This window comes from Fistularia commersonii, chromosome 7 (assembly GCF_037954325.1).
Source record: "Fistularia commersonii isolate RoL2024-O1a breed Wild chromosome 7, RoL_Fcom_v1.0, whole genome shotgun sequence".
NCBI lineage: Eukaryota > Metazoa > Chordata > Actinopteri > Syngnathiformes > Fistulariidae > Fistularia > Fistularia commersonii.
Genome location: NC_141290.1, coordinates 14,691,167 through 14,703,676, shown reverse-complemented (window position 1 = coordinate 14,703,676; position 12,510 = coordinate 14,691,167). Strand labels below are relative to the sequence as shown.

General features: G+C 41.4%; 1 protein-coding gene across 4 annotated transcripts in view; it reads right to left on the bottom strand.

Annotated features, from left to right (window-relative positions):
* ephb2b (eph receptor B2b) overlaps positions 1 to 12,510 on the bottom strand; it is a 133,105-nt gene that overhangs the window by 63,482 nt on the left and 57,113 nt on the right. For all 4 annotated transcript variants that reach the window (XM_086149984.1, XM_086149985.1, XM_086149987.1 and 1 more), the window contains exon 3: positions 5,938 to 6,622. In XM_086149984.1, coding sequence (XP_086006110.1) covers positions 5,938 to 6,622 — 685 coding nt within the window. The remainder of the gene's footprint in view (positions 1 to 5,937; positions 6,623 to 12,510) is intronic.

Below are 12,510 nucleotides of genomic sequence, written 5' to 3'. Positions count from 1 at the left end.
AAGAACCAGACCCTCAAGAAATCCATATATTAGATAAGGGGGCCAATCATGTGATAAAAGATGTGTTACGGGAATCTGAAATTCAAAGATGGTGTGTGACAAGGGGTTGAACAGGTCCTCGGCATATGGAGCACAACCCCACATGTGCAAAAACATGTGGAAAGTGTTTACAGGCTTAACGGGCCATGACCTTTGAGTTCATGGAGATTCGCTGGGACAACAGGTCACGTTGTCACATCAATGTATGATGGATGTGCTGTGAAAATTAGGATGATAAAGAGAATATGTGCTGGTATAAAAGGTTTCTGCCCGAGCACATGAATGCAATTGGATATAAGTAACCGCAATATGATTTTCTGCATTTGCTTCGAATCAAAGGCCGAGAATTTTGGAGGAAAAGTGTTTCTTTTTTTCTTCTTCCCCTTTCCATGTCCTCTATGTCCTCCCCAAACAGTATGGATGTGTGCTGTCAGGGTGCAGAGCAGAAAGCAAAAAAAGAAGACAGGGAAGAAAAAAAAAAAAAAAAAAGAAAACACCTGGCCATACTGAGATCTCATCGACGAAGCCATTGGGGAATAAAGGCTTCTGAATGTTCCCTGGGGGCCTCCACCGGCAGAATGACATGTCTGAGAGCTGACTGGTTTGCCCCCTGCTGCTACAATAGCGTAAACTGTCTCACAGTATAAAGACAACGCCTCCCTAGCACATCGCATCCCTTTGAATGCATCTACAGTGCGAAGATCTGTAATGGAAATTAAATCATAGCACAAGGGATGCGGAAATGAAGGCGGTGAATGCTGTTTAACAGACAAACGGCACAGTAGAAGAACATTCGCTCAAGCGTCCATTTGTATTCCTTGAGCTGAGCTGTAAGGCCGGCAATCAGCCATTAGTGCCGGAGAAAAGGTGTGTCTTTTAATGTACTGAAGGGCACATGTAGAGCTTCAGTGAGTGACCAAGTAATCAATTCTGTTAATCGCCAGCTTTTTAATAAATTGTTTCATCCAACCCCGCAGCAAAACTCTGAAGTCTCTTGTTCCATCTTGTCGATGTTTCCCTAGTGTCTTTACATTTTTCATAACAGGAACAGTTTACTGGAGATGTGCGCTTTTGCAGATGCTGCTTTGGACTTTGGAAAACACAATTTCTTCACCTGCCTCTTTATTCTGCCATTTTAGTGGCCCTATCATCAAGTAAGCAAGAAAATATTTGAAATGTAAACCGTTGATGAAACCACTTTAATGACTGATATAATGTGAATGAAAGATTGCCCTTCAAGTGATGTGATGCAGCTCTTTAGCGAAAAGATGATATCGACATGACAACTCGGTAATCATGAGGAAGTCGGTGTTAAAATACGGGCCATGAGGGCTGTTTGATTTGATCATATCCAAATCGTCAGAGGACAGAAAACTGTCTATCAAACAATATTTCCCTTGAACATTTCATTGCTACAGTCTCCCAAAAAGCTGCAGAATTGCTTTACGGCCATGTGTTATATCACTCACAGTACCTGTTTTATGTTCTCCACTGCACCTCATCCAACCTCGGTGGAAGACCAAACAAAAATGATAGAGGGTCTGCAACACTGAGTCTGAGACAGAAGAAGACTCAAAAGCCCGAGCCCACCCAAGACAAGATAAAATTTTGCGCTGAAAAAAGAGGTGGGGGCTCTGTCTTAGATCACTGTTTGGATACAAGACACTGATCAGTAAAGATGACAGATTTTTTATTCACTGGGTTGATAAATTACTAATCCAGTGATCGAGGATTTATAGCCATATCGCACAGGCCTAAAAAAAGTTTCTCAAATCTGGACAGGATCTAAATGTGCGGTCATGGTGTATCAGTCCGACCTGAAGCAGAGAGAAGGAAGGAAAGGGCTCACAGAGTGAGAACCATGAGAAAATGCAGTAAAACACCCAAAATACCAATCTTTGGGCAAAACACTCAACGCAGACTGAGTCTGAAAAAAAGGAGCGAGCGTTTCAAATCAAAAATCTCATCCCGGATAGTTTCCATTTAATATCTAGGAAAAAACAATAAATGCATTTCCTGTGATGACAGTAATTTGAAATTTTTTTGCACAATAACTGTACGTTTGACCATTTCCTGGCTTTTGAACCAGACTTTGTATTTCCTCCTCTCTAGCTGTCTGTTATCAGAGTCGCATGCAAACCCTCCTTTATCTTTGTTTGCACAATGCACAATACAGCTAAGCCTCCGAGGAGCGTTTATTTTGTTTTGGTTTTCGTCTTGTTCCGGCGCAGAGGACAGTCATCCAGTGATTAGTGTAGCTGTTCACCATGTGCTCTGTTACTCAATTAGAGCTGCCATTAAAGACAGAGGCACCCGGGGAAATAAAAGGCAGCAGCGTGTATTTGCCTTGGCTACACTGATCCTCAACCTCGTACTGCCGGCAGAAGACAGTGGATTAGGAGGGGGGGACTCATTTCCTGTCTTCACCTCCTCCCCTTCTCTTTACCAGGCAATCATGTCTATCCAATCATGTCTGCCCTACACCTTTGCACACTAACTACTTTTTCATCCACAACAGCATTTGGCCGAAGAATTACCGAAGCCTTTCTTCCTTAATCGAATTGCTCTTTGTGTAATGGCAGGGGCATTGCTTCCGAACAGCTACGGTACACTACGCTGACGCAGACCTAGCCTGGGGACTGTAACCACTTTTGCAGATAGCTGGCGCAGTTCTACAGCCAAAAAAAAATGACCCCAAGCGTAGTGAAGCAGTGCAACAGACGTGCAATTATTCCCATCTTTCAAATGGCAGGTAAACAGGACTGAGCCAAAAGGAGGCACTTGTGTTATTTCTATTGTTACTCTTATAAAGATCACGTGTACGAACTTGGAGATGGAGCTCGGAGTCCTGTGTGTCTGTGTGTGTCTGGCATCAGAATGTGAATGAAAACGAGATGAGACAGGTTTCCATACTGTAAGATTTGTCAGAAAACGGGATTTTGTTGTCAATGCTTCAATCAGAGAAATCAGAAATAAAGAGTATAATGTTTTCATGTCATTTTTGTAGCTCTAGTGAAGGAGCAGAAGTCATAATATTCTGTACCATAGTTTTTATCATTGCATTTACCATTTATGGAGACTGCGACTTCTGTGAGGCATTTTTATGCTTGACAGACGTCATGGTGTTTTTCAATATTACATGGTATCGCTGGATATTTTGCTTGTACAAAGTTGCAAATGCAAATGGACAACTAACTGAAAATGCCAGTTATGGGGGTATAAATTTGTGTAGATGTGCATTTGTGTAAACCGAGTATAGGTTAAAATCTAATTATCTTTTAATAGCTTTGAATTATATTAACTGGCTCAAATCCTGATATCATACAAGCTGAAAATTAAGTTCAATATGTGAATAATAATAGACCCAAAATCATTTCCTTCAATGTTTTCCAATCAATTGGATATATTTTATCCTCTTCCATGCTCAATGAGCTCATGGTTTGACTCCGCTCCAATCAAATGTGGCCACAGGACCACACAAAGGACAATAACTATTTTATAATGCTTTTCTTTTCTGCCTAAAAACATCATTAACAAACGTTTAGCGTTTACATTACCGTGACGGATCGTCTCCCACAGAATCTTCACTGCCCTATAACACAAGCCACACTCCCACTGTTGGGACCCTTGAACTCACAATAGCATGGAGGTTAGATGATCAGATTACAGTGGAAAAACCCACATGGGCATTGTAAAATAAGTTTGCAACTCTACCCAAGAACATGTCTCTCATTGTACCCAACTGAAGAGAATGCTTTTCATTCTGGGGAGAACAGCAATAGCAAACAGAACCCGATGTGTCCCGGTAGTGCACCATCCCCTCAAGGCTCTGTAGGGAAATAGGATCCCTCTTTTGAGGGCTGCTTCTCCTGAACGGCCCTGATGCGGGTTCCTTCACTCGGAGCGCATCTTAGAGAAGAAACTCAATCTCACTTGTAAGACAATTACAGAGAAAAGCCTCAGTTTGATGTAAGCACACCCATCTATGTCAATGTTTTGACAGATTTCACGACAGCATAATTATTTACCAAGATTCCTGCCAAGGATTTAATTGTTACATGCATAATTACATGTTTAGTTGTTGAGATCTTGGAACAAAACATTGATCGGATTATTAATATTATAGCACGGATAGCCTCTTTCATCTTGGCTGTCTCTGCGGCTCCATAATCCAGCTATGAAAGTGGATATCATACAAACCCTATGAGGGCACTGCTCACAAATCAATTCATTATCCCATAATATTGGCAAGCGAAAGCGCATCTTTCATAGATCAATTCATTATCCAGCTTCTAACAGTTGAAAGGCACAACTGACCACAGTATAAAGTGCTAATCTAAGCCTCTCATGTTCAAGGAGATGACTAGGGGGGGGCTGACCAATTGGCGGTGTCATCCATCAAAAGGACCTTTTGAACAATTGCAGGACTATAGAATACTTTACATCTTTTGTCTTTTGAAGTTAGATTTTCCTCTTTTGAAAAAACACATACGCCCCCTTTATTGTTGACGATCATTACTATTGTATGCGGGTATAAAATCCATCGGTGTGCACACTTCATTCCGCCCTGCACTCCCGGATAATGCATTTTGCTCATAAAGCTTTAATTTTCACTCGCCGCATCACATCATTGCAGGGAGGCAGAGAGAAATGTTGAAACTTGTGTGGGGAATATGCGTCACAGGTAATGATGGTGAATTTCAGTCTGTGCAAATGAACGGGTTGGAGAAGCAGCCTTTTATTTTCTTTTAAATCAAAAATATCAGAACGTCCCCCGCCCTGGTTGTTGTGAAGACAATGTAGATCAGCATTACTTGTATAATCCCATTTAGCAAAAAAAAAACAAAACATTGCGACTGAGCATACCCCTGAGATGTTCCAATCCACCACATGTGGTCAATTACATGTAGGTCAAAATAAGGCTGATTTGTGTAATTACATGGGGATGATGATTCACAGTAAATTGCTGCACCAGAGTAGCAATCCTCATGTGCCTGTTACTAGTCTCTATTTATTAAGGAGAAGCCAGTGCCTTTCCTCATTAGTAGTCATTAAGAGGCCTTGCAGTGTTTGTGATGTGAGCACCCCTCATACCCCCTGTACAGATACACTTGGGGATGTGTTGTAATTACAGGTGCACGTAAAAACAAAAATAAAAAGGAAAGCGACACACAAACGCAGGTGGGAGGCTTGTTGTGTTGTTGACTGTACCAGCGCGGCTCGGGTTTGCAGAAAGTGTGCCTGAATGTCTGGGCCATGCGGGCAAATTGTAAGATACATGCATTGTCTACATGGATGGCAGGAAGTTCTTGGGACAGAAGATTAGCGATGCACAGTTACTGTTGAAAATGCAATTGAATTTCTGTGGAGTGTGATTTCTGTTATATTGTAGCAAAATACCAAACCCTCAAAATACAGTGGTCAAAATGCAAAAATGCCAGGGGTTGTATAGTAGTAAATAATTACTTCTCAGATAAGCTGTTAATAATGGCACTTGCATCCTTTCCTGACAGCTTGGAATAACACGATGAATATAAAATGGGCACGTTTTGCAGTCACATCTTCAAAGGCAGCACATTTTCACATCAAACCCCTGCCAGAATTCAGATGTCCTTTTAAGTAATGTCCATATTAAGTCACGTAATGCTGGTGGTGAAAGCTCCAGCTGGATCCATTCACCGATTGCAGGTGTTGTACCTTCTGTCTTGTTTTGAATACATGCACCATTCACTTGTATCTTGAATGGGATTGACTAGACCCAGGGAGCATCTTATAAATAGTGATACCTGAGATAAACAATGTGTGAAGGGTGTTTACTCTGTAAACACTCAGCACTCTGTATTTATAGTGAGTGTGATTCTTCAAGCTTAGCAGGTGTGATGAAAAATGAAAACATACCTCGACACACAGTCCCATTTTCCACAGCTGCATTCCCAGCCTTGCACATGCACCGGCCGATGGGTACCATCCACTCTCCATCCCCGTTGCAGTACAGCTTAATGGGCACATCCACTTCCTCCGCATTAGGGATGCAAACACCCCTCGCTGCCACCAACGATGTGCTCTCAGCCCCTGAAAGTGTCTCCTGGAACAAAGCGCCGTTTGTAATGATTCGAGCGCACTTTCGGTAGAAGACCCGAACGGCGATAAGCGACATACAGCCGCCATAGTCCTGGAAAGCGAGGTAAAAACCGTTTCGTGACACGGGGCCGAAACTCCGAATCTCAGTGTTGATCTTCATCACTCTGCCCCCCAGGTCCACCTGGGAGAAGCTATTATCTGCTGCAATAGTGTCCACCTTGATCCATGGGTTCTCCATCCAGGCTGGTGAGGTTCTAGTGGCTGTGTCCGCATCGGATTCATAGTAATAGAGGTTAAAAGTCTCCTTACAAGAGCCCGGTACGTTGGGGATGCTACTACAGTCTCTCACTGAGAACTTCATCTCCACATGAATCCTTTGCGCGCCGCGCCGCCGGATGTACTTTGTCCGTACCCAATTGTTCTGATTGTTGTCGAAAACATTGCAAACCTGGTACGTCCGGATGGTGTTCATGTTTTCGTCGTAGCCGCTCACCTCCTCCCACTGTCGGGCAAAGAGAAACAAAATCACAGTCAACATTTCTCAGGTCAATACCTGGACTTCGGAGGAGAATTATGTGCAGTTAATGCACCTGATCCATTCAATTAAGCGTAATTCAACTGTAAAGCAGTAAATGGTCGACATGTTTCCTATTAATATTTATGTCCTGGTGGAGGCCAGTTGCAGAGCAATAATATGTTATCATTTACACTTCGCAACACTTTTATTACAGTGGGTAGTCAGCTCCAGGCAACATTTTGATTAAATTGATTACATGGTACAAAGTAACAGAATATCCCTAACAACCTAAATCCATGAGAAGAGTCCAAAGGAACAAATTAGAACCAGCCTTTCCAGCATGTCCTCGCGTTACCTGAGATAAATCTGTGTATGTTACAAAAGCTAGTTCCTTCCACCAAAACACTAAAGATGAAAAACAGACAAAGAATTGAATTGCCGTTTCACTTACAGCATAGACTGGGTACAGACATAAACAACAAATTAGCATTAATGCATGAAAACCTTCAAAATTTCCTATTGTGAATTTTGGATTTGCAGAAGTCTTTGATAACAATTACTCTGGAAATGCAGATCTTATGGGCTATGTGAAAAGTGTAAAAATCCATCAATCTCCACATCCACATCCTGTTGCGTCCTGGGATTTTTTCTTTTAATTTTTTTTCTTACTTTTTAAATATTTACTTTGTAGTGAAAATCCAAACATGAATAACTAAATGCCAAACTGAACTCTCTACAGATTAAATAGACATATGAATAAAAAAAATCTTGAAGGCTAATTATTATATTTCCTCCCTTTAGCCTCCTTATTTATTTTGATAGGAGTTAGCAAGGATTATGCTGTCAATTCCAAATGTAATCAAGAACGTAGCCTACCTATAAACATTTACATATAACTATATAAGTGAATGAAAAAACGAATTACATTTACAATAACTAATGACCCCACCCTGAAAAAAAGAAAGAAAAAATAAGCGGATACAAAATGCAAGAAAGCTGGGAGACATTTGGGGGGAAAATGTTATTTTGAAATGTTCAATGTGTATAATCAAGACTTAGATCAATCTTTGGAAGTTGGTTTGGAATGTTTGGAAGTCTTTTCAACAGCAAGGAAAATAGCAATGGGATTAATTTATCATTCAGAAATCTGGTTGACACCGAGGTTATTTGTGGCCTGTTTTAGATGTGATTTTCCAAACTGAGCAAGCATCTTGAAATATGCCGATTTCAACAAAAGACAACTGCATATCAGGGTATCCTTTTTTTTATACAATACTTGAAAAAAAAAAAATGCTTTGCATTGTTGGGTGGGGTAAAGAAATAAAATACTTCTTTGTACATTGGCAATAAATAGTTCACAAAGTGTAATGGGTTCAGAGAAACTGGATCTGTGACATGAAGTCACTTGAACGCAGCTGTACGCTACTTTTATTGTATCTTAATAGGACACATTCATAGCACATGCTGTAACGGGTTACTGACATAGTGAAAGCTTCTTTCACTGTGGTGAAGCATCAAAGACCCGTGACAGGAATTTTTCCGCGATCAAAGTCACACTAAAAGTGGCCTAATCATATTACACAGGTAAGTGTCTGAAAAAATTTTCACCTTTTCTGGCTATTCTGCTCTTTCAGGTCCAAACACTGCACATCAAATCTAGTTCTGTCTCCCGCTGTACAGACTCCAGATGCAACCTCTGTGGTTTTCTTGCCCCTTGGCCACGGATCAAGGGCGTCAGCTTTAAACACCATGTGCTCTAACCACCGAACAGGCCGTGACCTTGACCCCGGCATCTCAGCCAAAGGAAAATCACTGTTCTAAACACCAAAGGGCCACTCCGCATCAGTGGCACCCTGTACGGCCTCCACCGCTTGAACCCCCCACACACATTCACTCTTCACTTCACAGCTGATATAATTTCTCAAATTAGTGCCCACTTTGAGAGGATTTTGACAGGTTTGTGAGAGGAAAGTCACCGCTCTTGTTAAAAGAAAAAAAAAAAGGAATAGAAAAAAAGAACTGGCGTTCAATCAAACACTCTCCAGACAAAACTGTCTAATTGGAACAGATTAAGTTCTTTATTCCCATGTCCTAATTAATCTGTGTGAGTGTGACGCTTGGCTTGACCCAAGCCCAATGCACCTTTAGAGCCAAGCCAAACAGAAAAAAACTCATATGCTGCCAAAAACAATACTGATAATGAGAAAGACGGAAATTCATTTTAATAAGAATGGATTAAAAACATGTTGTTATAAAGAAACATTTGCAAAATTGGGGAAAAAAAAATTCAGACAAGTTTCTGATTTCCCAATGCTTTGCAGAATTCAAAATGAATTTGCGAACTCCACTATGGAGGAGGAGGATTGTGCTGTGGTCGCTTGGCATGTTTAAGGGAGCCGTTTGTCCTGTGGCCTGTCTCGACTAACATGATCATCACAGGTCATGAACAGCCATTGACCTTCCCACTTCTTGAGGAGCGGCAGGGAAGCAGCGAGCCAATTAAACAAGAGGGGACAGTTTGCTTCTGTTGAGCGAAGGCTTGGACAATTGCAGTTTGATTTGAAAAAAAAAAAAAAAACTGAATGTGGGGACAGGTGGGGGTTGCTGCTAATGAGCAATGCGGACACGGAGAACTGCAGGGGAAAGTGTTGGCAGTGATATGGAGGAAGGGTTGAGCCGGGATAAAAAAGATTCCAAACAAAATGTGTTTTGATCGAGGGCCCCTTTTTGTCCTGTCATGGACTCTTTGCCCCGCTTTCATCACAGCCAGTGGAGGGAAGCAAATAGGCCATAATAAGAGCCTAACGATCAAGCGCAGAGTGTGAAATTAGACGAAACGTCTTCATTTTCACAGGTTTTTTCCACCAGCTCTTTACTTAAGAGTGCTATAAGAGCCTGGTGAAGTGTTTTAAGCACTGAAGGTGGAGGTAACGCTGGTGCTGGTTGCCAAGAGAGATTAGTTGGAGGAGTTTGGGCTCAGACGATGATAGAAACAACAACTCTGGTTAAACTGCTATGAAGCATAGATTACCTGTTTTTTTTTCTGGTTCACTTCAAAAAAGCTTGACTACGAACAGAAAATAGATAAGACATTTTATTGTCTTGTACTCGAGCAGTGGTAACACGAGTAACTTTTTGTTTTCGGGCAAATATCCAAAACAATTACAGACTTTACAGATAACAATAAAAAGAAAGACAGGGACAAAACAAGTGCAACATAAATAGAATTACATTGTGATAAAAGAAATGGGCCAATGGAGAAACTCATTTAAAAAGAAGAAGGAACTGAAGATGAGATCTTAAAGACCTGAGCTCCTCAGGCTGGAAATTTCAGAGTTTAGGTGGCCTGACAAGAAGGGCTGAAATCTAAACACAGGGGATGTTATTTTTGCGGCGGCGGAAGGACCAGCAGAGGCTAAGCCAGTTTGGTATTTTCCCAAAATATCTGGTTCACTGTGAGATGCCCGACCAATCCGATGGGCTTGGGACCTAATACATAAATGCTGAAGACCAAAACAACAAGACATTTACTTCTTAAGAAGAGGCATGTAATTCGAGTGTGCAACTCTGTAATTTTAATTTTCATTGTGATTTGGTTTGTCGGGGAAACATCCGAGACACATGTTTCGGAGAGCAGAGTATAGAAATGTTGTATCTAAAGTCTCGCTGGCAGTATTAAAATGAATGACGGAGTGAGAGGTGGTTGGAGAAACAGTGCTTTTATTTCTTCATGTACGACAGGGCTTTGTCCTTCCACATACTGTCAAACATGTAATAAACAAAACTCCAGTAACGTTGAGTTGATTTGTGTCTCACTTGGATAATGAAAAGCAGACTTCTACATTTATTTCGAGATTTCTCTGAGGCTCAGTTCACTAGGCCGACAAAGTGAGTGCTGTGTAAAATCTCCCAGGGAGAGACACAGTATTTATGATAAGGTTAGAACACACCACTCCTGTGCCGTTGCTTCCAAGTTAAACAAGAAAAAAAAAGGGTTTGAACGCAATGTATTATTTTTAATTCGAGAAAATGGCAGGGTTTCCTGAGGCTTTCCTCGCTGGACCTAGAATAAACGCCAAATGAGTTCATCAAACTCTCAGTCATTTAGGTCCACCCGCTTTAAAAATCAAATCTTGGATCCAAAAGTATGTGGTGAAAGACACACTTCTATCCTGTATTTGGTCCATCATTTTGTCCAGGATCATCAATACCCCACACCCCTCCTTGAAAGACATACACACCACCCACCTCACCCGTAAAGCTTCTCGACTGTGAGCCATGCGAGTCACCCCGCACACAGCCTGTTCCGCCTCCTGCCTTCAGGGAAAAGGTACCTGAGCCTCCCGGCCTGATCCACCAGACTCACCAACAGCTTCATACACCAGGCTGTCAGGATGCTGAACTCTCTTCCCACCATCCCACTCCCTATATTCCACCCAAACCCAAGATGTTGAACTCTGCCCCCCAACTCCCCAACTGCCCCCCACATCCCAAATGCCAATCTCTCTATGTTTGATAACATATCGAAATATTGTCACTTTCTCATCTTTTTTGCGATGAGAAAACCATCATGCTGCTATTGTCGGTATGCAATCATGTTATTGTCAACTAACCTTTCCACTAAATTGTACAAAAAAAAAAAAACCTTTCCTGCTACTCAAATATTAGTCTATATCTGTGTGCACTTCATACTTATCGTGGGATTGTGAGAAACATCTTCTCAATTCCTCTGCATGTGGAATACATGCAGAGAAATTGACAATAAAGCTGACTTTGAAATTTGACTTATCTATCAATGGCTGTATTCTAACCTAGTAGATACAGTCACTTTCAGGATATCGTTATCTGATATGAGTATCAATGTTATTTTCAGCCATCCAGGACCTACAGGGCTTTAAATTAAAAATTAAATACACATCTGTTTAATGAGCTGCTTTTTAAGTAAATGTCACTTTACTATGTTTTTGTTGCACTTCCTAGATGAAATGAGTTTGTCTTAAAACAGGGGATGGATATATTTTTCTGTTGCTGCCCCTTTTCTTATTCCTCACAGACAAATATCATTGCTGGGAAATCACCTGCAAGTGAAATTTAATCACTCAGGTAAACAAACCATTTCCAGAGAACTGTCATTAAGATCTCAGGGCTTCTATTTTATTAGCAAAACATTATTAAGTCTTGCATAAATAATACAGAAAGGTCATTCGTCCAATTTGTGGCCTAGGCAATTATCCCAACACAGAGCAGTTATTGCTGCGATGTGATCTGTGTATTGGTGCATGTCTGTGTGTATGCGTGTGGGAATGTACTGTATGTGTGCATGTGCATGCATGCCTGCGCACCCTCAGCCCAGCAAATTTAATCTAAGTAAGTTAGATCTCAAGATTAAATCAAGTTTAATTTCAGCTGGAACCAGCCTTTTCTTCACAACAGTCAATAATCCTTATCCCACTAAAGATGTAAAAGTATAAGAAAAGGCAGTTGAAGCGACTATGGATCACCGCAGTAACGTCACGGCCCGGTAAGTGTCTGATATGTGTGGTGGACCTCTCGTCCGCTTGACTTATATGAACCAACAGAGTTTGGGGGGCACTCGCTGAGAGCAGGGTTAACCAACATCTTCTCTCCCACTTCAGAAGAGGGAGGGAGAAAGACAGAGGGAGAGAGGGAGAGAGAGAGAGTTGACCTCTGCAATCCATACGTCTCCATGACACAAGAGGTCTGTTTTATTTGTAAAGCCGGGAGAGCACACTGCCTGGGCTGAGTTTCTCCTTCAGCTGAGATACAAAGCAGTGTTTTGCTCTATTCATTTCCAGATACAATACATTTTTGGGTTCGTTTACATCAGTGTCCTTGGATTTTATTACCTATTA